The following is a 27,272-nucleotide window of genomic DNA, read 5'->3' on the forward strand; positions in this document are numbered from 1 at the left end:
TTCAATTAATATATACATTTCAACTTTAGGTCAAGAAGGCAGTGATATATTTCAAGGCTGTCTTTAAAAAATTATAGATTTTCTTTCTCTTGGATTTGAGGAACCTAAGACTTTGATACATGTACATGACATAAATACAGATTTCATATAATCCTGATCACTTGTTCCTCTAGGCAAAGGAATGACATTAGTATCTACTTTGACTCATTTAACAACCATATAATGAGGGCCTGTTATATACCAGACACTGAGCTGAGCCCCTACCCTTTTAAGGTTCAATCTCCACTGGAGAAGTGTGAGAACACATTACTCCAATTCTGGATAGTTAATACATGTTATGATAGAGGTATACATAGTATCCTAGGAGAACATTGAGAATAGGCACCTAACTCTGCCTACAGGTGGATATAAAAGCTTTCCTGTCCAGTCCTGCCTCTACACCAAGGTGATTTAGGCTCAAAAAGGGTAATGGGCATGCTGGTTGTCAACAGGTGTGCCATTCTATGTCTTTTATTATCCATGCTGTGTAGTTACCCTATCGCATTATTCTCTTCATAGATAACCTAAAATTAATGATCATACATTAAAATGTGCCATTTAAAAAATTGTCAACATTTATTTTAGACACAGGGGGTACATGTGCAAGTTAGTTACATGGGAATATTGCATGATGCTGAGGTTTGGGGTACTGATCCTGTCACTTACGTAGTGAACATAGTACCCAACAGGTAGGTTTTCAACCCACCCTCCCCTCACTACCCCTTCTAGTAGTCAGTGGTGTCTATTATTCCCATATTTATGTCCATGTGTGCCCAATGTTTAGCTCACACTTATAAGTGAGAACATGTGGTTTTTGGTTTTCTTTTCCTGCATTAATTCTCTTAGGATAATGGCCTCCAGCTCCACCCACACTGCTGCAAAGGACATGATTTCATTTTTTATGGCTATGTAGTATTCCATGGTGTATATGTACCACATGTTCTTTATCCAGTCTACTACTGATGGGCACCTGGGTTGATTGCATGTCTTTGCGACTGTGAATAGTGCAGTGATGAACATATATGTACATTTATCTTTTTGGCAGAATTATTTATTCTCCTTGGGGTATACATACAGTAATGGGATGGCTGAGTCAAATGGTAGCTGTGTTTCAATTTCTTTGAGAAATCTCCAGACTGCTTTTCACATGGCTGGACTAATTTACATTCCCACCAATAGTGTGTAAGTGCCCCCTTTTCTCTGCAGCCTCACCAAGCAGCTGTTGTTTTCTGACTGTTTAATAATAGCCATTCTGATTGGTGTGAGATGGTATCTCTCTGTGGTTTTGATTTGCATTTCTCTGATGATTAGTGATGCTGAGCATTTCTTCATATGTTTCTTGATTGGTCATTTATACACCTTTTGAGAAGTATCTGTTCATGTCCTTTGCCCAAAATGAGCTAGTTTTAAAGTCACAGGTATAGGACTATCTTTTTTTTTTTTTTTTTAATAAAGAGGTAATTTCGCTTGAATTATGGCATTTCTCTGTCAAAGACATTGTTTTCCAAATCATCAGAAAGCAAACAACTTGGAAACTTCTCACTTTAGGCCCAGAAATGAACCAACATTTATTAAGTACCCAGTATATGCTGGGCTATAGCTCTCCTATGGATATTATGAAAGAAATAAAAATTCTGATGTCTTTCATGTAAAACTTTATATATAATTTGGTGTAAGTGTGAAAAAAACTTAATATAATGTTACATTGTGACAATTAGCACTTCATACTCAATTTAGCATCACCTTAGAATAAAGCCTGTTTAGGTCAGGTGTAGTGGCTTATGCCTGTAATCCCAACAATTTGGGAGGCCAAGGCGAGCAGATGGCTTGAGCCCAGGAGTTGCAGACCATCCTGGGCAACATGGTGAAACTCTCTCTCTATAAAAATATACAAAATATTAGCTGGGTGTGGTGGTGCATGCCTGTAGTCCCAGCTACTGGGGAGGCTGAGGTGGGAGGATTACCTGAGCCCAGGGAGGTCGACACTGCAGTGGGCCATGATCACACCACTGCACTCCAGCCTGGGCAACAGAGTAAGATGGTGTCTCAAAAAAAGAAAAAAAAAGAAAAAGCCTATTTTATGTTATTCAATTAGCCTCCTAACTATGGAATATAAGGCTCGTGAAATAAAACAAATTTGTGAAGCTACACAATTATAATTTTGAGCAAAAAGACAGCATTTGGACATAATTATAACTGATTTTTTTTTCTAATTGTTCTGCCCTGTTGTGCCATTAGCTTAGTTAACTCTTGCCTATTATTAAGGTCTCAGTTTAAGCATACTTTCCTCTAGTAAGCTTTCTGTGACTCTCAGTCTAGGAGAGACGTCCATCTCAGGTACTCCCATAGCATACTGTGCTTTTTCCCTTGTTGCACTAATCACACTTGTAATTGTCTTGTCTACCACTCATTTGTCCTTCCTCTGACGTTGTAAGCTCTAACAGGGTAGACTGTTTTGATCACAGTTGTATCCTCAGGATTTGGCCTGGCCCTTGGTAGGTGCTTGATAAATATTTGTTGGATAAATAAATCCTTCCAGTCTTTTCTTTATAGACACAAACACACACATACGCACACACTTTAGATTAAACCATACTGATTTTTAGTAGCTAGTTTTTAAAAAAGATCAATGAGCAGAACATCTTTTCCCATCATTGATTATTCCCCTAGAACATTTTTAATGGGTAGAGAATGTTAAATGTTCTACTATATAGGTACATCATAATTTAGTAACCAATGTCCTTGTTGTACAACTGGTTCTTTCCAACTTTTCACAATCCAGAGAAATGTTTGACTAAGATTGCTCCAGCCATCTCTTTGTATATTACCACAATCAATACTGAGAAGCAGCACAGCTTAGTGGTTAAGGGCATGGGCTTTAGCAATAGAATGACCTGATTCAAAGTCTAGCTCTACCAGTTAATTAGCTGTGTGATGTCGGGAATTTCTTAGCCTTTCTGTGCATTAGTTTCATCTGTGAAGTGATGAGAATGACATCCTTGACCTCATGGGATTCTTGTGAAGAATAAATTCATTATTACATGAAAAGCATTAAGACAATATCTGGCACATAGTAAACACTTAATAAGAGTAAGCCTTATAAGAGTTAGCTTGGTTAGACTTTATCAAGTGGAATAAACGCCTTCCAGCTGGCAAAATCCCTCACAGCCCAATGCAAGTATCATCACTCTTGCTGAGACTTCACTGACCTATTGTCCCCCCACCCCATCATTCTCTCCTCTGTGCTAAAACTATACCTAGTCAGAACAAGGATAAGAGTCAACATTATTTCCTAATATTTGTTCTCATGGATGTTTTCCTGCCTGAAAGAGGGCAGTGTGTTGTATTCACCTTTTTATGCCTACAATCTAGCATAATGCCTGGCACATTTGATACTTAGTAAATGTTTGTTATATAAACAAATTTACTCCGATAACTTGCTTTTTAATAGCTACCTAGTATTGTAAGTCTCTCATGCTATATTGTAGAAAAGACATTAAAATGGAGACCAAAATTTAAATGGAGGCCTTAAAGGAGAAAGTCATAAAACTAAGGGTTCACTGTGTATAAGTCTATAGTTGGTTTTATAAAATACCTATTTTACAAAGTTTATCTCATTACCTCTTGTCCTAGCAGGGTTAGGCTTGTTCATATTTACATTAGGTTAAAGATAGTTCTGCCCATCCATAAGAAAAAATTACCTATTGAGGAAAACACACTCTACCTCCTTTCTAATTCCCAAAAAAGTTATTTTAATATTGCTCATGTGAAAGACTGTGAAAAAGCTTCTCTCAAAATTTTTTTTTACCAGCCTGGGCATCACAGGGAGACCCCATCTCTACAAAAAAATTAAAAATTAGCCAGGCATGGTGGTGCATGCCTGTACTCCCAGCTACTTGGGGGGCTGAGGTGGGAAGATCACTTGAGCCCAGGAGGTCAAGGCTGCAGTGAGCTGTCATTGTGCTACTGTACTCCAGTCTGGGCAACAAAGTGAGACCCTGTCTCAAAAATTTTGTTTTTTAATGTTACAGTCTCAGCTGAGAATAGTACAAAAACTGTTGATAACAGAAAAGGGTAGAAAACAGTTTTACTCTATGTTGGAAAAACTTAGAAATAAATTTTATTGAGCAACTACTAACTATATGTTAAGCAACTGTATTAGTGTCACATAGTACATAGTACATAGGCCATTTGAAAGCATTATACTCCTAAATTGTTAATTTTTATTCCCCATGTTTACAATGGGATGGAATAGACTGCTTGCAAGGAAATGAGCCCGCTACCTCTGGGAGCATTTAAGCAAAGACTAAAATACCTTTCAGTATTTCTAGACATTTCTTTATTCAAGTCTAGACAACACAACAGGGAAAGTTCCTTCCTCCTCTTCAATGTGAAGATTCTGTATGATTACACTCAACACTTAACCCTGAAAACAAACTGCCTTTGTACCTAACCATTTCTCTTTTACTTATTTTGTTAAGAATTTGGCTGTTCTTTTTCATCTCTAATTCTTTCTAATTCCTTTCTCTTCTCTATTGGTTTATTTATCCATAATCCAATATCTTTGATTACTATTACTGTAAATATGGCTGGGAGGGATTCTTACAAAGAGATTTTAGTTGTATGGATACACCAAATATAGATACTGTTAGGAAAAAATATGTACAATACATTTAGAGATGATTGATGTGTAGAAATATAGTTAAAACTCTCTTCAGGAAGGTTCTCATTAAATCATATGTACGTTAATATCTGGAAAAAACCTAATACAGGTTGAGCATCCGTTACCTAAAATGCTGGGGACCAGAAGTGTTTTAGATTTTGGATTCATTTTTAGTTTTGGAATATTTGTATTATACCTACTGGTTGAGCATTCCAAATCCAAAAATAAAAAATCTGAAATACTCCAAGGAGCATTTACTTTAAGTATCATGTTGGCACTCAAAAAGTTTCAGATTTTGAAGCATTTCAGGTTTCAGATTTTCAGACTTGGAATGCCCAACCTGTATTATCATTCCAGGGCTCACTCTTATTCTTCACTGTATAATAATAAATGTATCTAGAGATTGGACAATAAACATCTCAATATTTATATACTGGTAGGAAAAAGATGGCAAAATTGGGATATCTTATACAAATCTTGTGCATAAAGTTAGCTGAAAATCTGACATTTTAATGCATTTCCTCCTCAAAACAGGTGGTTTTCTCCAGCTCCCAATACAATACCTTATATTTTTGTACTTCTTGCCAAAAGAGTAAACCATTTTCCAATAAATCTCCTTTTAGAGCCACAAAACGTTGAAATTGTCTTGAAGTAACTGGATTCAATAATGCTTTGCGAAAAGCAATGATTTCACAAGATGAAGAGATCCACTTACTCTCCACAGGCTGTCCAAAACAGAGAATATAGGAAATTGGCTCATTAATTAGGCTAACAATTACCAACTTCTATCTCCTGTAATTTTGCCTGTCGAAATGTGTGGCATGGGTACAATATTTTCCCCTGTTCCTTTCTCTTTTGTCTCCTTTGTATTTTTATGGCTTCATTTTTAGGAGGTAGAGTGAAAAAGAAATGACTAGATGATTTAGACCATATGACTACATTGTTTAAAAATGTTAACAGTTATTACAGCTTGAGATTATGGTGAAAAACTACTTTTTAGTACATTGTATGAGTTCTGTGTTTAAACAGAACAAAGTAATCATAATGTTATGATTATATGTTATTACATTATTTTATTATTACATATGTTATATATTAATATATAATTCTCTTGCTTTTTAAAAAGTAAAAGTAGTTAACATTTAATATATTTTTCATTTTTTAAGAAAAAATTATCAATTGATTCTATAAGTTAAATAATGTACTATAGCGCTTCACTATAATTTTATCCTGAAAATATTATATTTTTAGATGAGACATCTTATGTTAATAATGACTAAAAATAATGATAAAATAATGATTATTAATAAATTATTTTATTAAAATTCCTTTGACTGACTGTTTACTTTATATAACATGAAAGCCAGAAGCACCGATGGCATTTTAGTAACACCTAAAGGTATTTTTATCAACATTTATTATATATCTTTACAATTTGGAAATACAAAATATCTACTTATTTTATTTCGCCCATTTAAAATCACATATTCAACCCCATTTAGCCTTTCAGATTGAAAACATAAGAAATCGATTTTACTGAATTCACTAAATAGATTTTAATATTTAAGTTCCCCAAAGTTGATTTTTAGCTTACAACCATGCAAGGAAGTATTATTCCAAAGACAACAGTTTAGATGGATTTAGCAACACATAAAATAAATTCCTTGAAACAAATAATATGTGACCATCAATTTAAGTGTTTAGGGAGTTACATTTTTTTAAAAGTGCCATGGTAACACAAAGGAAGGAGTAACTAATTCTGCCTGGAGATGTAAAACCTTTACAGAGAAGGGCCTTGAGGATGACATCTGAGTTGGAAACTGAAAAGTGAAGGCAACTCCAGGCAGTCTAGATGAATTGTGGTGCCATTAACCCAGATAAAGTGAATAGAAGTGAATAGATGTCACTATTTTAGTGAGACATATGTCACGTTCTCTGGACAAAAAGTTAAGACCCCCACCATATGGCCCATATTAAAATTATAGCCCTACAAATAGGAACAGCTACATATTAGACTGTGATGTTTATTTAAAATCCACTCAGCAAATAATATTTTAAGATCTGCTTAAGATACTAAAACTTAGAAATTTAACTAAAACCTGTAATTTAAACAAAATAATAAAATACACATAATAAATAATTATATACAAATAATTCCATTCCATGTAATATTTCAATCAAAACTATAGCAAAAAACAAACATTAAAAAAGTTTATTTCTTTTCAAGAGGAAAATACACAAAAGAGCATACTAACAGATAACATACATTCCTCTAATATTCAAATAAACATCCATTTTTGTTAGTTAGCAGAGGGTCACCTAGGTCTAGTTGGACATTTTATTAGGACCTGCAGAAGGATAAGTACACATAAACTTCTAAGTTCAAAAGGAAGACTATGTTTATCATGCATGTTACAAAGCAAAATAGGCCATTTCTAGCCAGGTATTATATTGTAGTGGTTTTAAGTCATCAAAATGATAGTTATCTTAATTCTTTAAAAGCTAAAATTCTATCCTTTTGCTTTTAATATTTTTATTTATATTTCAATTTGATTTGATTTTTTATGTGTGCTCCTGCTCGGCAAAGTGCCCTTGTGAGGATGCCTGAGAGCAGTGTACAGTTATGATTAAAATGCAGTTCTAAATAGAAGGGATAATGTACCAGGCGTGATGGCTCATGCCTGTAATCCTAGCAGTTTGGGAGGCCAAGACGGGCAGACTGCCTGAGCTCAGGGGTTCAAAACCAGCCTGGGCAACACGATAAACCCCGTCTACACTACAAATGCAAAAAATAAGCCGGGTGTGGTGGTGCGTGCCTGTAATCCCAACTACTGGAGAGGCTGAGGCATGAGACTTGCTTGAACCTGGGAGGCAGAGGTTGCAGTGAGCTGAGATTGTGCCACTTTATTCCAACCTGGGCAACAGAGCAAGACTCTGTCGATTGATAGATAGATAGATAGATAGACAGACAGACAGGCAGATAAATGAAAGTCACAATGTAAGACAATTTAACCTGCTGATTCTGCTGCATGCTGCTCATTTTTTGTGTAATTCACTCTCAATAATAAACTATCACATGTTGGAATGCACGGCTTGTCTCAGTAAATCCATGACACGCAGAATAAAGAAAAATACATACTTAAGGCAATCACACACTTCTAAGGTTGAGCAGGTCAAGGATCTCTTTAAGAATAGAGCTCCTTATTCAGGAGGTGAACACAGGAGGATCACTTGAGCCCAGGAGTTAGATGTGATAACGAGCTATGATCATACTATTGCACTCTGGCCTGGGCAACACAGCAAGACCCAAATAATATTAATAATAAGTTTTTTAAAAAGAACAGAGTTCTGAATTCCAAGGGCCGATGGGAAGCCTCTAGCAGGGGACTCTGGCCTTGTGGAGGAACCCTGTTTCCCTTTCATTCCCCTGCCTTTTCACCCAGTAAAACCCAGCTTTATTCACCCTTTAAACCATCTCCAAGCCTAAATTTTCCTGGCCGAGGGACGGACAAGAACCCAGTCTTTAGCGGAACGAAGGAAAAGTCCTGCAACATTCTTGGCATACAACCTGGGGGCTCTTGAAGAGATGTATCAGAATTCCACAATGCATCTGGTTCTTGGGCAAGTCACTGAAATGTGGGTCAGATGTTGAAAGCTGCTGTACTACAATGTGAAAATTAAGCCCACTGCAGCTCAACAAGGCCTACTGCCTCTAGACTCCACCTCTGTGGGCAGGGCATAACTGAACAAAAGGCAGGAGACAATTTCTGCAGACTTAAACGTTTGAAGAGAGCAGTGGTTCTCCCAGCACAGCATTTGAGCTCTGAGAATGGACAGATTGTCTCCTCAAGTGGGTCCCTGACCCCCGTGTAGCCTAACTGGGAGGTGTCTACGTGGTAGGGGCCGACAAACACCTCATATAGGCGGCTGCCCCTCTGAGACGAAGCTTCCAGAGGAAGGATCAGGCAGCAATATTTGCTGTTCTGCAATATTTGCTCTTCTGCAGCCTCTGCTGGTGATACCCAGGCAAACAGGGTCTGGAGTGGAACTCCAACAAACTGCAACAGACCTGCAGCTGAGGGACCTGACTGTTAGAAGGAAAACTAACAAGCAGAAAGGAAAAGCATTAACATCAACAAAAAGGACATCCACACCAAAACCCCATCTGTAGGTCACCATCATCAAAGACCAAAGGTAGATAAAACCACAAAGATAGGGAGAAACCAGAGCGGAAAAGCTGAAAATTCTAAAAATCAGAGCATCTCTTCTCCTCCAAAGGATTACACCTCCTCATCAGCAACAGAACAAACCAGGATGGAGAATGACTTTGACAAGCTGACAGAAGTAGGCTTCAGAAGGTCAGTAATAACAGACTTCTCTGAGCTAAAGGAGGATGTTGGAACCCATCACAAGGAAGGTAAAAACCTTGAAAAAAGATTAGACAAATGGCCAACTAGAATAAACAGTGTAGAGAAGACCTTAAATGACCTAATGGAGCTGAAAACCATGGCATGAGAACTTCGTGATGCATGCACAAGTTTCAATAGCGAATTCAATCAAGTGGAAGAAAGGGTATCTGTGATTGAAGATCAAATTAATGAAATAAAGCGAGAAGACAAGATTAGAGAAAAAAGAGTAAAAAGAAATGAACAAACCCTCCAAGAAATATGGGACTATGTGAAAAGAGCAAATCTACATTTGATTGGTGTACCTGAAAGTGATGGGGAGAATGGAACCAAGTTGGAAAACACTCTTCAGGATATTATCCGGGAGAACTCCCCCAACCTAGAAAGGCAGGCCAACATTCAAATTCAGGAAATACAGGGAACACCACAAAGATAGTCCTCGAGAAGAGCAACCCCAAGACATAATTGTCAGATTTGCCAAGATTGAAATGAAGGAAAAAAAGTGTTAAGGGCAGCCAGAGAGAAAGGTCGAGTTACCCACAAAGGGAAGCCCATCAGACTAACAGCAGATCTCTCAGAAGAAACCCTCCAAGCCAGAAGAGAGTGGAGGCCAATATTCAACATTCTTAAAGAAAAGAATTTTCAACCCAGAATTTCATATCCAGCCAAACTAAGCTTCGTAAGTGAAGGAGAAATAAAATCCTTTATTTCAGACAAGCAAATGCTGAGAGATTTTGTCACCACCAGGCCTGCCTGACAAGAGCTCCTGAAGGAAGCACTAAACATGGAAAGAAACAACCGGTACCAGCCACCATGAAAACATGCCAAATAGTAAAGACCACCGATGCTATGAAGAAACTGCATCAATTAATGGGCAAAATAACCAGTGAACATCATAATGACAGGATCAAATTCACACATAACAATATTAACCTTAAATGTAAATGGGCTAAATGCCCCAATAAAAAGACACAAACTGGCAAATTGGATAAAGAGTCAAGATCCATCAGTGTGCTGTATTCAGGAGACCCATCTCACGTGCAAAGACGCACAAAGGCTCAAAATAAAGGGATGGAGGAAGATCTATCAAGCAAATGGAAAGCAAAAAAACTAGGGGTTGCAATCGTAGTCTCTGATAAAACAGACTTTAAACCAACAAAGATCAAAAGAGACAAAGAAGGTCATTACATAATGGTAAAGGGATCAATTTAACAAGAAGAGCTAACTATCCTAAATATATATGCACCCAACACAGGAGCACCCAGATTCATAAAGTAAGTCCTTAGAGACCTACAAAGAGACTTAGACTCCCACACAATAATAATGGGAGACTTTAACACCCCACTATCAATATTAGAGAGATCAATGAGACAGAAGGTTAGCAAGGATATCCAGGAGCGGAACTCAGCTCTGCAACAGGCAGACCTAATAGACATCTACAGAACTCTTCACCCCAAATCAACGGAATATACATTATTCTCAGCACCACATCACACTTATTCTAAAACTGACCACCTAATTGGAAGTAAAGCACTCCTCAGCAAATGTAGAAGAACAGAAATCACAACAAACTGTCTCTCAGACCACAATGCAATCAAACTAGAACTCAGGATTAAGAAACTCACTCAAAACCAAACAACTACATGGAAACTGAACAACTTGCTCCTGAATGACTACTGGGTAAATAATGAAATGAAGGCAGAAATAAAAATGTTCTTTGAAACCAATGAGAATAAAGACACAATGTACCAGAATCTCTGGGACACATTTAAAGCAGTATGTAGAGGGAAATTTATAGTACTAAATGCCCACAAGAGAAACCAGGAAAGATCTAAAACTGACACCTAACATCATAATTAAAAGAACTAGAGAAGCATGAGCAAACAAATTCAAAAGCTACGAGAAGGCAAGAAACAACTAAGATCAGAGCAGAACTGAAAGAGATAGAGACACAAAAAACCCTTCAAAAAAAATCAATGAATCCAGGAGCTAGTTTTTTGAAAAGATCAACAAAATTGATAGACTGCTAACAAGACTAATAAAGAAAAGAGAGAAGAATCAAACAGATGCAATAAAAATGATAAAGGGGATATCACCACCAATCCCACAGAAATACAAACCACCATGAGAGAATACTATAAACACCTCTATGCAAATGAACTAGGAAATCTAGAAGAAATGGACAAATTCCTGGACACATACACTCTCTCAAGACTAAACCAGGAAGAAGTTAAATCCCTGAACAGACCAATAACAGGCTCTGAAATTGAGGCAATAATTAATAGCTTACCAACCAAAACAAGTCCAGGACCAGACAGATTCGCAGCCGAATTCTACCAGAGGTACAAAGAGGAGTTGTACCATTCCTTCTGAAACTATTCCAATCAACAGAAAAAGAGGGAATCCTCCCTAACCCATTTTATGAGGCCAACATCATCCTGATACCAAAGCCTGGCAGAGACACAACAAAAAAAGAGAATTTTAGACCAATATCTCTGATGAACATCAATGCGAAAATCCTCAATAAATTACTGGCAAATCAAATCCAGTAGCACATCAAAAAGCTTATCCACCATGAACAAGTCTGCTTCATACATGGGATGCAAGACTGGTTCAACATATGCAAATCAATAAACATAATCCATCACATAAACAGAACCAATGACAAAAAACAGATGATTATCTCAATAGATGCAGAAAAGGCCTTCAACAAAATCCAACAGCCTTTCATGCTAAAAACTCTCAGTAAACTAGTTATTGATGGAATGTATCTCAAAATAATAAGAGCTATTTATGACAAACCCACAGCCAATATCATACTGAATGGGCAAAAACTGGAAGCATTCCCTTTGAAAACCGGCACAAGAAAAGGATGCCCTCTCTCACCACTCCTATTCAACATAGTGTTAGAAGTTCTGACCAGGGCAATCAGGCAAGAGAAAGAAATAAAGGGTATTCAATCAGTAAATGAGGAAGTCAAATTGTCCTTGTTTGCAGATGACATGATTGTGTATTTAGAAAACCCCATCGTCTCAGCCCAAAATCTCCTTAAGCTGATAAGCAACTTAGGCAAAGTCTAAGGATACAAAATCAAGGTGCAAAAATCACAAATATTCCTATACAATATTAACAGACAGAGTACCAAATCATGAGTGAATTCCCATTCACAATTGCTACACAGAGAATAAAATATCTATGAATCCAACTTACAAGGGATCTGAAGGACCTCTTAAAGCAGAACTACAAACCACTGCTAAACGAAATAAAAGAGGACACAAACAAATGGAAGAACATGCCATGCTCATGGATAGGAAGAATCAATATCGTGAAAATGGCCATACTGCACAAAGTAATCTGTAGATTCAACACCATCCCCATCAAGCTACCAATGACTTTCTTCACAGAATTAGAAGAAAACTACTTTAAAGTTCATATGGAACCAAAAAAGAGCCCATATTGCCAAGACAATCCTAAGCCAAAAGAACAAAGTTGGAGGCATCACACTACCTGACTTCAAACTATACTACATGACTACAGTAACCAAAACAACATGGTACTGGTACCAAAAAAGATATATAGACCAATGGAACAGAACAGAGAGCTCAGAAATAACACCACACATCTACAACCATCTGATCTTTGACAAACCTGACAAAAACAAGAAATGAGGAAAGGATTCCCTATTTAATAAATGGTGCTGGGAAAACTGGCTAGCCATATGTAAAAAGCTGAAACTGAATCCCCTCCTTATACCTTATACAAAAATTAATTCAAGATGGATTCAAGACTTAAATGTTAGACCTAAAACCATATAAATGCTAGAAGAAAACATACGCAATACCATTCAGGACATAGGCATGGGCAAGGACTTGATGACTAAAACACCAAAAGCAATGGTAACGAAAGTCAAAATAGACAAATGGGATCTAATTAAACTAGAGAGCTTCTGCACGGCAAAAGAAACTACCATCAGAGTGAATAGGCAACCTACAGAATGGGAGAAAATTTTTGCAATCTGTCCATCTGACAAAGGTTAATATCCAGAATCTACGAGAGCTCAAACAAATTTACAAAAAAAAAAAACCATCAAAAAGTGGGCAAAGGATATGAACAGACACTTCTCAAAAGAAGACATTTATGCAGGCAACAGACACATGAAAAAAATGCTCATTATCACTGGTCATCAGAGAAATGCAAATCAAAACCATAATGAGATACCATCTCACGCCAGTTAGAATGGCAATCATTAAAAAGTCAGGAAACAACAGATGCTGGAGAGGATGTGGAGAAACAGGAACACTTTTACACTGTTGGTGAGAGTGTAAATTGGTTAGACCACTGTGGAAGACAGTGTGGTGATTCCTCAAGGATCTAGAACTAGAAATACCATTTGACCCAGTCATCCCATTACTGGGTGTATACCCAAAGGATTATAAATCATGCTGCTATAAAGACACATGCACACGTATGTTTATTGTGGCACCCTGCACAATAGCAAAGACTTGGAACCAACCCAAATGTTCATCAATGATAGACTGGATCAAGAAAATGTGGCACATATACACCATGGAATACTATGCAGCCATAAAAAAGGATGAGTTCATGTCCTTTGCAGGGACATGGATGAAGCTGGAAACCATCATTCTCAACAGACTATCACAAGGACAGAAAACCAAACACTGCATGTTCTCACTCATAGGTAGGAATTGAACAATGCAATCACTTTGACACAGAGAGGGGAACATCACACACTGGGGCCTGTTGGGGAGTGGGAGGCTGGGGGAGGAGTAGCATTAGGAGAAATAATTAATGTAAATGATGACTTGATGGGTGCAGCAAACCAACATGGTATATCAAACCTGCACATTGTGCACATGTACCCTAGAACTTAAAGTATATATAAAAAAAAGAACAGAGTTCTGATAGAGTCACATTTTCCTCCAAATTCCATTCACCTATTAAAAACAGTACCAGTGCTCAGTTGTCAGTTTAGGAAACAGTATGTCTTCAGTGAGGATTTTTGAAGAAGAAGGGGAAAGAAAAACAATACTTTGACAGAGCAAAACTTACAAGAGGAAAAATATAAGAAACATTACTTGCCTTCCAGATCCCAATTTTCTTTTCAGGTTTCTGTAGTAAGAGCTCTTCTGCTATGTCTTTCATCTGCACCTGAAAGCAAAACCAATTTTTTTATCCCAGTAATTCAGACTAAAGGTTTGAAATCATTTACTAATTAAGTAGCTTAAAAAATGAGATAAAGGTTAACTTGGATAAGAGATAGTGAAGTTTAGGAGAAAGAGGATAAAACTTAAAAATGGAAGCCCTGTGGTCAGATACCAAATTTTTCTGAGCACTGTATTCTCATCTGTAAAACAGATAATAATAGCCAATTGTTATCGCCCCAAATGATGATAATTTCACTTGAGCTCACATGGGAACTGAAGCTGGAAAGACAGTTATAACTTCTTAGACTTTTTAGCTATTTTCAGCCATATACTTTCACAACTAATTTTAAAAGAGTACTGGCCGGGCGCGGTGGCTCAAGCCTGTAATCCCAGCACTTTGGGAGGCCGAGACGGGCGAATGACGAGGTCAGGAGATCGAGACCATCCTGGCTAACATGGTGAAACCCCGTCTCTACTAAAAATACAAAAAACTAGCCGGGTGAGGTGGCGGGCGCCTGTAGTCCCAGCTACTTGGGAGGCTGAGGCAGGAGAATGGCGTGAACCCCGCAGGCGGAGCTTGCAGTGAGCCGAGATTGCGCCACTGCACTCCAGTCTGGGCGACAGAGCGAGACTCCGCCTCAAAAAAAAAAAAAAAAAAAAAGAGTACTAAAAGTTACTCAACACGGAAATATAGTAGATATTTCTTGGGGTTATTGTCTATTCATATTATTTCCCCCTTCTTGGAAACCACTCATAACAAATCTGTGCTGTTGACTCTATCTCCCTGTCCATAGCAGATAGATCCAGAAGCAGATCTAGAGAGATAAGGACTAGAATCACTGGGGCTAAGTCTTTTTGATAGACAGAGCCAGGAGAAAAGATCTGAGAATTATTGCTGGGTTCCTACGGCTGTTCTGGCCTACATCTTTTCTAAAGCTTGGGCATCAACTCTTAAGTGTGTGAGATGTCCCAGCACCATTTTAGAATAAATCGTCACCCCTCCTTTTTGTCTTTGGTTCAAGGTTGCCAAAATCAGTTTATTTTTCTGGCCACCCAAAGAATGCTAAGTCAAGAAATTACTATGCATTACAATAAAATTACAGCGATAAACATAATGAGGAAATGCGGTAAATAATATTAGCAAGCCAGATGTCCTTTTACTTGGCTTTGGATAGAGAATTGGAGTTAGCCTGAAGAAAGAGAACGAGGAGATTTGAGTTTTCCCAAAGCTTATTTCCAGAAACATTTTGCCTAAAGTCAATCCTTCTTCTTCATACTATAAATTCTGTCTTCCCAACTGTACTGTGTTTTCCATAAGTTGCTCAGCTCAAGTGACTAAGGGTATTTCCAAATAAGTAGGCCACAAAGTGTTTGAGAAACTGAATATAGAAGGAAGCTTTTCAGGTTTTTCCTGATTAGTACAATGGCATGTGGCTTTGCATACTAAAGTCCAAAATTACGTGTTTTCTGACCTCTGTGTTATTTTTATAAAGATCAGGTTTGCCTGAAACCTAAAAACAAGGTATGCTAATGACATTTTAAATTATCAAAGAAATACTTCTTATAAAATAAAAACAAGACAAAGCAAAGACAAACCCACTTTACAAAATAAAAAGTAAAAATCCTCACTCCCCAAACCCATTCCCAGGAGGCATAGATATTTTTCTATCATAAGCATAAATGGATGGATGGATGGATAGATAGATATGCATAGACAGAGATGTAAGTAAACGTAATGGAATTATCTTCTATATATTGTTCTGCATCCTCCTTGTTTTGTTCAATAAATGACATCTTTCATATAGTACACGTGGAAATCTCATATCTCATTTGGTAAGGAAATCTGCATATTTTTCCATTGTACAGAATTATCATAACTCATCTAATTCTTCCCCCATTTGATATTGCAATGAATATCCTTGTATAACCTTGTCCATTTGTGCGAGGACTTAATAATATTAAAAATAACAACTATATTAATAGATAAGATTTGAGTGTTTGCCATGTGCCAGGCACAATTCTAAGACACTAAGCACATGTTAATTTCACTTCATTTTTCAGAGCAACCTCACTAAGTAATTACTATGACCAACTCGATTTTTCAAATGAGGAAACAATTTTTGAAAGTTAAAGGTGGTACAACTAATATGTGGCAGTGTTGAGATTAAAACTTGGCAGTCAGAGCTGGGCACTGTGACACTTGCCTATAGTCCCAGCAATTCAGAGGCTGAGGCAGGAAGACTGATTGAGCCCCAGTGGTTCAAAGCTGTAGTGCACCATGATTGTGCCTGTGAATAGCCACTGTACTCTAGTTTGGACACTGAGACAACAGGGTGACCCCTGACTCTCAAACAAAAAACCAAAAACTTGGGAAATTTGACTCCATGCTTCTTTTTAAAAATTTATTATTATTATTATTATTATTATTATTTTAGAGACAAAGTTTCACTCTGTCACCCAGGCTAGAGTGCACTGATGTGATCATAGCTCACTGTAGCCTTGATCTTCTAGACTCAAGCAATCCTCCTGCTTCAGCCTTCCAAATAGCTGGGACTACAGGTGCATGCCACCACACGTGGCTGACTCCATACTTCAAACCACTCTCAACAGAAGTACAATGACTAAGGTCTGGCATAGCATCTCACACCTGTAATCCCAGCACTTTGGGAGGCCAAGGCAGGAGGACTACTCGAGCCTAGGAGTTTGAGACCAGCCTGGGCACATAGCAAAACTCCATCTCTTCCAAAAAAAAAAAAAATGTTTTTTAATTAGCTAGGCATGGTAAAGCATGCCTGTAGTCTCAGCTACTTGGAAGACTGAGGTGGAGTATTGCTTGAGCACAGGAGTCCAAGGCTGCAGTGAGCTAGGATCACACTGCTGCACTTCAGACTGGGTGACAGAGAGAACCCATTCCTTAAAAAAAAAAAAAAAATACAATGGTTGGGTCTCCAGGTATGCACATTTGAAGTTTTGAGAGGTACTGACAACTGCTTTCAAAAGATTATACTAATTTATATACCTTTATCTTTTGACGTGCTGCAAACTGTTCACTTGCAAGAAACAATGGCAGCCATACATTTTCTAGCCTATTTTGGACATGCTTCTGGATTTCAACTAGAACAGGTGCATCAAGCTGCTCATGAAGAATCTTCCCCCAGCCACCACTTAAATGCATTACCTAAGAAAATTAAAATGGAAACAGAAACTATTGTGCTTTTTAAAAGAAACACTAATAGTTATTCATTCATTCTTTCACTACAAAACCATTTGCTGCATCCTGAGGGGTGCCAATTTTCATTTTCTGTAAAACATCTCCTGGCTATACTGAGTAGTAATTCCCCTAAAATCAGACAGACAATTGTGGTGTATGTGGTGGTTGTTTTAGATGTATGATTTGTGCTTACTTATGATATATCAAAAAGAACACAGAAGTGGGATTTTTATCCTGTGTGACCACAGCAATGGCATTTTTTTCTCTCCATGGACTCAGTATCTCCAACTGAAAAATGAGGACATTAGTCTATTAGTTTTCTAATATCCTATGAATCTGTGATTCTAGTCAAATTGATCCATTTAAGAATTTTCTTCTGTGGAAGAGGCAAATGTGTTAGTTAAAAGACAACCTTGACTCAGATATTATAAATATGTATATTACCAACAAATGTTGGGTTGGAGATAGGATGATGGCAGCTGTAGTGCACTATGCACCTAGAACAGTGCAGCTGTAGCGATAGCAATGTAGGGCTTTTCCAACAACCTCTAAGCAGAAAACAGAGGCAACAGGAAGAAGAAAAAGGTCATGTTTTATAGACAATAAGTACCATTTGTAAAACACAATTTCTTTGTGATCTAAATTTTCCTTCTGCTTAACTATTGGCTTCAACAAGCTACTAATGGCTTTTTCCTGCCATAACTCATTCTGGTTTCTCCCTGTTTCTGTGTACATACCACTCAAAATTTCTGGATGGCTCAGTGGAACAACTGCCCTCTTCTTAGTTCTCCTTTGAGCAATAATATTAATATAATACCCTACTAATATTATTGTTTTATATAAAAACAAAAAGGAAATCCTTAGTCCTCCTTTAATAATATCAATTAAATAATATCAACACTAATATTGTTTCTGCATAAAAAAAGAAAAAAAAAAAGGCTACCTTGCTAATCAAAGAGCAAATTGGCTGCACAACTGAAATCTGGACTAGCATGATCTTTGTAAAACAATGTGATGCAGACATCCTTAAGTATAAAATACATTTTAAAAGTAATGACAAAGACAAAGAAGGATGATTGGGAAAACTCCTCTGTAGTAAGTACATCCATTTGCTATGATAGCAATGGGCGACTTTCACTGACTTGGATTCTCAGCATATTGTGTGTACTATGGAAGATTCACACAGTAGCATGAGATATCATGAAACCTCACGCAATGGAGCGCAAGCCAAGTAGAAAACAAATGCTTTCCATGTGTTTACTTCATACTTGTGCTTATTGAGACACCCAGCCACTTTTGCTAATGTGTCCCAGATTTGTATCTCAAAGGAACTAAGGACAAAGCATTTTTGTCAAAGTTGCTTAATCCTAGAATTCTTGCTCCTTCTCACTCCCAAAGACTTCTGCTAATTTCTCCTGCACCCCAAAGATCTAGCTTTTAAATTTGGTATGTCTTATTTGTGAAACTCTCTGAGTTTTTCTTTAATTTACTGAATTTAGCATTAATCTGAAATTTTTATTTTAGTAATATATACCATTAGAATATGCATTCTTATAAACTACCAAACAAAAAAATCATAAGCTATACATTACATCTTTAGGCATGAATGTAATACTAACAAACTTCAAACTAAATAAATTATAATAATTGTTTATATTTCAAAAGTATAAAAATTGAGTCATATTTCATGAGCAGTGTTACATGAACACAAACCTACTGCTGAATCCCAATTATATATATACATATATTTTGAGACACAGTCTCACTCACTCTGTTGTCCAGTCTGGAGTGCAGGGGCACAATCTCCACTCACTGCAACCTCTGCCTCCTGGGTTTAAGGGATTCTCCTCTCTTAGCCTCCTGAGTAGCTGGGATTACAGGTGTGTGCCACCACACCCGGCTAAGTTTTGTATTTTTGGTAGAGACAGGGTTTCACCATGTTGGTCAGGCTGGTCTCGAACTCCTGACCTCAAACAATCTACCTGTCTTGGCCTCCCAAAGTGCTGGGATTACAGGCATAAGCCACCACACCCAGCCCAATCTTATACTGTTGCTGTCAATCTAATGACACTGTAGTTATTTAGTTATTAATAAATTGTGATTGAGGCCATAGGACTTCGGTCCAACAAAATGCTCAAACTGTCCTGGTCAATAAAAATAATTTCTGGGAAAAATACAATTGTAAGGAGGATTTTCTTTTTTTTCTTTTATAACATTTGTTCAAGGTTCCATAGTAAAGAGGATTTTCAAAGATTATATTTGGAATAATATCAGTTCAGAGAAGAACGGAAAAGTGGTAGAGATTTGACTTAATGGTTGATAACAGCTGTTTTCCTACATATTGACAGGTGCAGGGAGTTTGTCCATCTTCTTCACCACTTTATCTTGAGCACCTAGAAGAGTCTGGCATAGTGAAGGCACTCAAATTTGTTGAATGAGTCAATGAGTAGGTGAATAAAAGTTATTTTATTCTATAAACTAGTTTTTAGAGTAACATATTTTTATACTATATAATATTTGAGTATTAAAGACATTTAATGTATAGATGCTCATAAATACCTAAATAAATATCAAAGGTCTCTAACACATTAGTCATAAGCAAAAGAAAATAAAATAAGAGACTTTCAGGTTGTTGGCAAAAATAGAAATAAAATACCGGTTTTCAAACATCAATTTAAAAAATAGGTTTGCATGTTGATACCTGGTTCTGCTGATACAGAGAAGCTGGACTGTTGGGTCCAAAGAAATATTTTTTATTAAGGTATTTGTTTTTAATGTATATAGATTTTGCCTCCCTTTGATTTTGATCTCTGTAAGTTATTCTCCGGAGCTGCTCAATGTCTGTCCAGCACATAAGATCCATGCTAAAATGAAAACAAAAACAATGTATAGGTCTTCATATTTATTTCTCTAAATTCCAGCAAACACCCGATTGTTGTTTTGGCAGAACTTAGAAAGTGGCTGTTTTGACTAGTTGCATTAGATCATGGAAATAATGAACCCAATATTCTAACTCTGATCCCTTTCTAGGCTAGTTAGCTTGACTCCATTACATTTCCTAATCCTGGCTAAATATATGAATGATGACAAAGGAATATTAGGATCAGAAAAAAAATCTATCACCATTATTGGTGGGATCTCAGAGTTCTTTCATTAATTTCATCAATTTCAAAAATAAGAAAATTTCCACATATGTCATGTCATTTGACAAAAGGTCAGATTTAGAATAATCCTCATTTTAATGGGTACCAAAAAATAGAAAGCATGAATAAGGGCCAGGCACAATGGCTCACGCCTGTAATCCCAGCACTTTGGGAGGCCAAGGCAGGCAGGCAGATCACTTTAATTCAGGAGTTTGAGACCAGCCTGACCAACATGGCAAAATCCCATCTCTACTAAAAATACAAAAATTAGCTGGACGTGGTGGCACATGCCCATAATCCCAGCTACTGCAGAGGCTGAGGCATGCGAAACACTTGAACCCGGGAGACGGAGGCTGCAGTGAACTGGGATCATGCCACTTCAGCCTCGGTGACAGAGTTAGACCCTGTCTCAAAAAAGAAAAAAAAAAAAAAAGAATGAATAAGACCTACTATTTGATAGCACAATAGGATGACTATAGTCAATAATAACTTAATTGTACAATTTAAAATAACTTAAAGTATAACTAGATTGTTTGTAACTCAAAGGATAAATGCTTGAGGGGATGGATACCCCATTCTCCATGATGTGCTTATTTCACACTGCATGCCTGTATCAGAACATCTCATGTACCCCATAAATATATACATGTACTACGTGGCCACAAAAATTTTAAAAATTAACAGATGAAAAATAAAAAGATAGAAAAATCCTCATTACAATGAAGGGAAATCATATACAGTGAAATTTGGCTCTCAGATCTAATCAGTTTCTGTTACTAGGGAGAATATTAAAAAGAAAAAAATATATTCAATACTTCAGTTTATATTAGATAAATATGTTATAAGGTTCCAAGATTCTGGGTAAAACTACAATGTTTCATTTATATATCAGTTAATAAAAATTATAAAATATTATAATTTCAATATCTCAATGAAATATAAAAAGGACACTTTCCAGAAATAGTAATTAAAATACCAGTCTAGAGAAATGTAAAAGAAATAAACAGTAGAAAAGAGAAAAAATAAAGCACATTGGTATTTTAATTTAGCCAATGCTAAAAATATCAACATTATGTAACCACTTAAAAGAACAATGTGGAGGTTGCTACAAACAAAATACACTCCATCTTTAAAAAGTTACCCATACAGATTTCAGATGATCATGTTTGTCCATTTTTATTGACATGGGTAAAATCTGTCATAGCACTAAATCACTTTTATAATATGTTGAATCAAAACTAGTAGCTTAGAAAAATGTTTTCAGTGAGAAATACATGGTTATGTCCCTTACCTTGAAGAATGAGTCTCAAGAAACTGACGGAAATGTTCAAACTCCAGTTTGTTATTAAGCAGATCACTAAACTTAAAATGCTTGTATTCTGCAGGAACATTATCCCAATATTCTGTTCGTTTGGAGACGTTAGAGAGTGATAAAATGCCACTTCCAATTTCACAAGTGGTATCCTGGTGAAATAGTACTTTTCAGAAAAAAATATCTTAAACACAATAAATTGTTTACAATTTTAAGTAGAGAAACTGAAAGAAAAATTAACCATTCGGCCAAGGCCATTTAACAATTCAATGGTAGAAGTGGGTAAAGACTTTAGAATCTTGTAAAGAACCTGGTTCAGATTCTAACAATCTGGATAAAGAATTTGGTTCAGATTCTAACGTATCAAATTCTGTTCTGTTTATTTTCATTCCATTCCCTTCTTTTCATAAATATTTAGTAAATATTTACTACACAAAGCACTTGCTTATAAATTAACTTTAATATATTTTTCTAAGTACAGAAGTAACATGCCTTTTGTAATAAGAAAATAAAAATCATACATAATACTACCATTCAAAGATAACCACCATTAACATTTTTTAATATAGCCTTCCAGTCTTACTTATGTATATACATGTAGTTTATAAAAAATGAAGAAAAGTATAAAAATAAAAATTAAAAATAAAAATTAAAAATTAAAAGTGAAGATTAGCTACTATGATGGTTGCATAGTTCAGCAGATTGAATTTATGAAGAGATTTACAATGTCTGATGTAGTTTTAAAATATAAAGATAGGATTATGTACCTATTTATAGTTTTGTGACCTGGTTCTTTTTCTTAACAATGTTGATCATAAACATAAGGCATTCTTTTATAACATAATATTTAAAAGTTATAGAGTAATACAAGTTACTTATCTAATAATACATCCTTCAAATATAATATTAAAATATAAATATAATCACCTTCATATAAAAGTTAATTTTTAGATAATTTTATGACATATGATGTTTTGTGAACAGTTTATAAGAACGAAAGGGCAAAGGGGAAAAGAGGCTTATTCTTTGAAAGGCCCTTCCTTATACAATTCCTTACATAACTAATTCATTTCCCTATTTGTTTTTATAAAGGATCCATGAGATAAGCTACCAATGTTTTAAAAATTAATTTTCCTTATGTAGAAGGAGTGTGGATAGTGTTATAAAGTTTAGTTCATAGAGTTTACAGTACAACCTCATGTCATGCTACCTTTATGGATTTTTATGTATCCTTTGCAACATAGTATTAGTGTATCAAATAGAGAACTTCTGGATAAGAATAAAAATTTCAGATAGGCACAAAGAAAAAAGTTTTAAAAAAATCACCTAAAACCTTACCACTCAGAGTTATCTATCTTTAATATTTCGGTGAGTGTCTTTTCAGATATTCCTTTTTATACATATGGATACATGCAGAAACACATATATAATTTTACATAAACAGGATCATATCATACCAGTGTTTCTGTTACAAAAATTTTAATATATCTTAAACATTTTCCAGGTCAATTAACTGTCATTTTTATGTAGATGCATAAATTTAATTTTATGGCTTTAAGGATTTATTATGTTTACTTAGCCAATCCAAAAGATGCAACTTTATGAATCAAAGTAACACTTTAATATCCTAGTCAATCCTATGATCTTTTTACCATCTTCCTAAATTCTTTCCCATATTTTTTCTTTATTGATTTCCCTATTGCTGTCACGCAACAGTTTCTTTTCTGTTTCGAAAACTTAATTTAACTCCTTTGTAACCTGACAACAAATAGAAAGAGCAGCTGCCATATAGAAAATATCTAATAACATTCAAAGGAATATAACACAGTTGAAGGCTCCAATGCCTAGTCTTAGCCAAGGCAAATGAGTGGCCTGGTTCCCTGTCAAATACCTCACCTGCTTTGTTTTTCTGGCTCCCTTGTCAAATATGTCAATAAGAGGTAACACCTGTCAAATGCAGTATGCTAGGCAAAGGAACAGCAGAAAAATGAAACTGCCTATCCCCTACTCTATAATACATGATCTCCTCACTCTACAGTCTACCCCTGCCCAATACATAAAGTGGTAACCCTCTCCAGGATAAAAAGTTTGTTTTTCTAAGTGGAAAGTTACCCCAGCTTTCTTGGAAAGTGTCTCTTTATGCAAAGCCTGTAGCTTTCTGAAGTATGTGGAGTCTAACTGTCGAGTTTCTTCCACCAGCTCCACCTAAAATAAATAAATAAAGCTTGTGACATCAAGAGAATGTACAATTTGCTAGTAACAGTGGGCTGAAAAACAAATACAGTTGGCAATAAAGCAAATTATTTTCAAAGCAAAAGCAGAAAGATAACATAGTTTAAAAGATTAGCTACAGCAGGGTCACACTTCAAAAGGATGCAATACAAAAAGCATACATTTCTATGTAATGATATAGTGCCACCAAAGATCATTCCTGCTTTCTGGAGGAATGTAAACTTACAAACAATGCAAATATATTGGTCACATTTCCAACTTTTATTCAATATAACATGATAATAGTCATGAAAGCAGATGCCACTAGCTTTAGGAACCAAATAATTCACAGAACAAGAAACGACCAGACTCCATGTTGTCATTAGTATGTGAGCAAAGGCTTTAATGCTGTAGTAAGACAGGAGACTGTCAATCATCAAATAAAACCTCATAGCAGCTCTCTGTCTTCAGAGTTTGTAATGTACTGTTTCATACAGTCAGAAGAACAAGATCATTTTCTATTTCTCTATTGCAGGGGAAAACCAGCTTGACTGAAGAGCTGCCTGAGAACTTTCTGTATTTAATAGCTAGCTTTGGTAGTCTGCTGCATTATTCTTTTTGGGAAAGAGTCTACAGAATACAGTCACCTGGGCTTTTAGATAAGTCCTCATACTTCTAGAAGGAAGTTTCTAGAATTAAGAGAGATTTATTTTTCCTCCTACTAAAAACTGTACAATTTCTTTCATCCATTTTACAAGAATCACGACTAATGCTGAAACTTTTTGGTTTAGGGAAGTTAGTTATAATTCCAAACCTTTTTTGTTGAAACCATTGCATCCTCTATGGCATATATTATATTTAAAATAATGACTGGAGAGAATTTTTTTAAACTTCATCTGATATCCAAATTTTCCTACTGTAATAAATGCATTTTTGTAATACAAAGGATGCTATGCTAATTTTTCAGGACAAAGAGAAATCTAATTATTTTGGTCATTGAACTTAGTAAATCATAACAGTTGTTTCAGTCACGATCCAATAAGGTAACTCTATCCAAGGTGTTTTGGTATTAATTTTGTATGACAATCTAAGAAGTTGTTGAGGAGATACGAACAAAGAATAACAATGCAAAGGCAGCAGAGTTCCACCTGAAATGACCTCAGGTACACAGTACATGCATTAACTTAATATAAAAAGTATACATAGATGGTTTTAATTTGTGATTCAAAATAAATATTTAAATAAATGGCCTCCACCCATTAATAAAATAGTGAAAATACTCAAGCATTGAGGCTTAAAATGACCTCTTTCAGGATGACAAAAGATGTGTTGAAACTTGTATCCAGTCAAGCAGTCTGACCTGAACATCTGGGGGTACTTTAAAATAGAAGTACCAAAATCAGAGGATCTACTTTCCACAATACATATGAAACGTTTATGTTTTCCATGCATGTGATATTAACTGAAACTCATCTAGCATAAAATGAAATAGGCATTTCTGTTAATCAAAATTAAGGCTACTGCTGAAAAGTAGCAAGAAAGGCATATTTACTTATTCACAGGAAACCAAAACTCAGATTTCTCTACTCTGACATACTTGTACAGAGAGCAAAAAATGACATAAAGTCTTTCATTAGGCAACAATAAGAAAACTGGCAAAAAAAAAAAAAAGTGATGCCACCGCACTCCAGCCTGGGCAACAGAGCGAGACTCCATCTCAAAAAAATAAAAAAAAGAATAAAAAAATCAAGTGGGTAAATACTCTCCCTGCCCAAATTTTGAGGCTACCCAAATCTTAGCTCTAAATCTTAGGGCCACATGAGACCTTTTTCAGTTTTTCTCTTGTGAGTTAACAATGTTGCTTATCATTGGCAGTAAACCTAACCGTTTTTTATTTTTAGTTTTATTTTTTATAGACCAAGTTTTGCTCTTGGTGTCCAGGCTGGAGTGCAATGATGTGATCTTGGCTCACTGCATCCTCTGCCTCCCAGGTTCAAGCAATTCTCCTGCGTCAGACTCCCGCGTAGCTGGGATTACAGACACCCGCCACCACACCCAGCTAATTTTTGTATTTTTAGTAGAGACAGGTTTTCACCACGTTGGCTAGGCTGGTCTTGAACTCCTGACCTCAGGTGATCCACCAGCCTTGGCCTCCCAAAGTGCTGGGATTACAGGTGTGAGTATTGTAGTAAATCTGAACGATTTCACACTCAATTTATCAGTGGCACAGTACCTTTTTATAAGTAATTTGGTCCGATTTTACCATCTTTGTCCATGGCTCAAGAAGGAGGAGAAGGATATATTCCTCTGCTGTGTCAAAAAGGTCTTCAAATGGTGGCTGTATTTTCATATAAATTTCTTTTTTCTTTTCCTGTTGGAGTCCAATGTCAAGAGTGGCAGAAGGAGCAACGTATGTGGCAAAAAGATACTGAAGGAGAAGAGGGAAGAAGGGAGAGGATGTTGAGAGAAGCCACAATGGTTAGCAGATACCTCAGTATAGGCATTTTTCAAAAACTAAGAGAAGGCAAATTAGCCAACGTGATATTTTTCTTGAAAATATGGGTAGAACTACTTAACACGAAGCAATGCATCTATTTGAAAGACTTTGTTTTTCCTTTTGTTTTCTAATTCTTCATCAGTAATTAGTCAATTTTTCTCAGATTACAAAAATCTGAGGAAGCACTAAGTATTATTACGGTAAATTTGAGTTTATGTGCCTCTTTTTCTTCCTTTATGTTCACAACATTTCTAACACATTTGTGTTACTTTCCAAAGTGGCCTGAAATACTTTTTTTTTGGAAACAGGAGGCAAGAATACACTAGGACTGAAAAGCTAGCTATTAGTCTTTTGGAGAAACAACAGACTACCTGCCCTACCAAATTGAGCTGCAGAGTTCTTAAGACTGTTGCTAATTATCCCTTTCTGCCATTAAGGCTTTCCATCTGGTATCCAATGCTGTGGAAGACAAAGAAAAGCACAAGAGTGAATGGAGGCCAGGTGCAGTGGCTCACGCCTGTAATCCCAGCACTTTGGGAGGCCGAGGCGGGTGGATCACTTGAGATCAGGAGTTCAAGACCAGCCTGGCCAATATGGTGAACCTCCCCACCCCCTGTCTCTACTA

At 36.3% G+C, this 27,272-nt stretch overlaps 1 protein-coding gene and 1 non-coding gene across 7 annotated transcripts in view; one reads left to right on the forward strand and one right to left on the reverse strand.

Moving 5' to 3' along the window:
• The window catches only part of RGS22 (regulator of G protein signaling 22), a 161,630-nt gene that overhangs the window by 33,485 nt on the left and 100,873 nt on the right, over window positions 1-27,272 (reverse strand). For 4 of the 6 annotated variants that reach the window (XR_004435283.1, XM_033202830.1, XM_033202831.1 and 1 more), the window contains 7 exons: window positions 26,384-26,578; window positions 24,052-24,144; window positions 21,919-22,091; window positions 20,186-20,348; window positions 17,293-17,451; window positions 14,209-14,277; window positions 5,266-5,427 (listed from right to left, as the gene is read on the reverse strand). Coding sequence is in view for 5 of the 6 variants with exons in the window: in XM_033202830.1 (XP_033058721.1) it covers window positions 5,266-5,427; window positions 14,209-14,277; window positions 17,293-17,451; window positions 20,186-20,348; window positions 21,919-22,091; window positions 24,052-24,144; window positions 26,384-26,578 (1,014 nt within the window). In the remaining variant the exon portion in view is untranslated. The remainder of the gene's footprint in view (window positions 1-5,265; window positions 5,428-14,208; window positions 14,278-17,292; window positions 17,452-20,185; window positions 20,349-21,918; window positions 22,092-24,051; window positions 24,145-26,383; window positions 26,579-27,272) is intronic. The other 2 variants (XM_033202832.1, XM_033202833.1) reach the window with 2 other exon arrangements.
• LOC117079705 lies at window positions 22,613-22,679 on the forward strand. Its single transcript, XR_004435560.1, has one exon. It is a non-coding gene; the product is annotated as a small nucleolar RNA SNORD77 (small nucleolar RNA).

The sequence above is a fragment of the Trachypithecus francoisi genome, unplaced genomic scaffold, assembly GCF_009764315.1.
Source record: "Trachypithecus francoisi isolate TF-2019V2 unplaced genomic scaffold, Tfra_2.0 Lachesis_group7, whole genome shotgun sequence".
Classification (NCBI taxonomy): Eukaryota; Metazoa; Chordata; class Mammalia; order Primates; family Cercopithecidae; genus Trachypithecus; species Trachypithecus francoisi.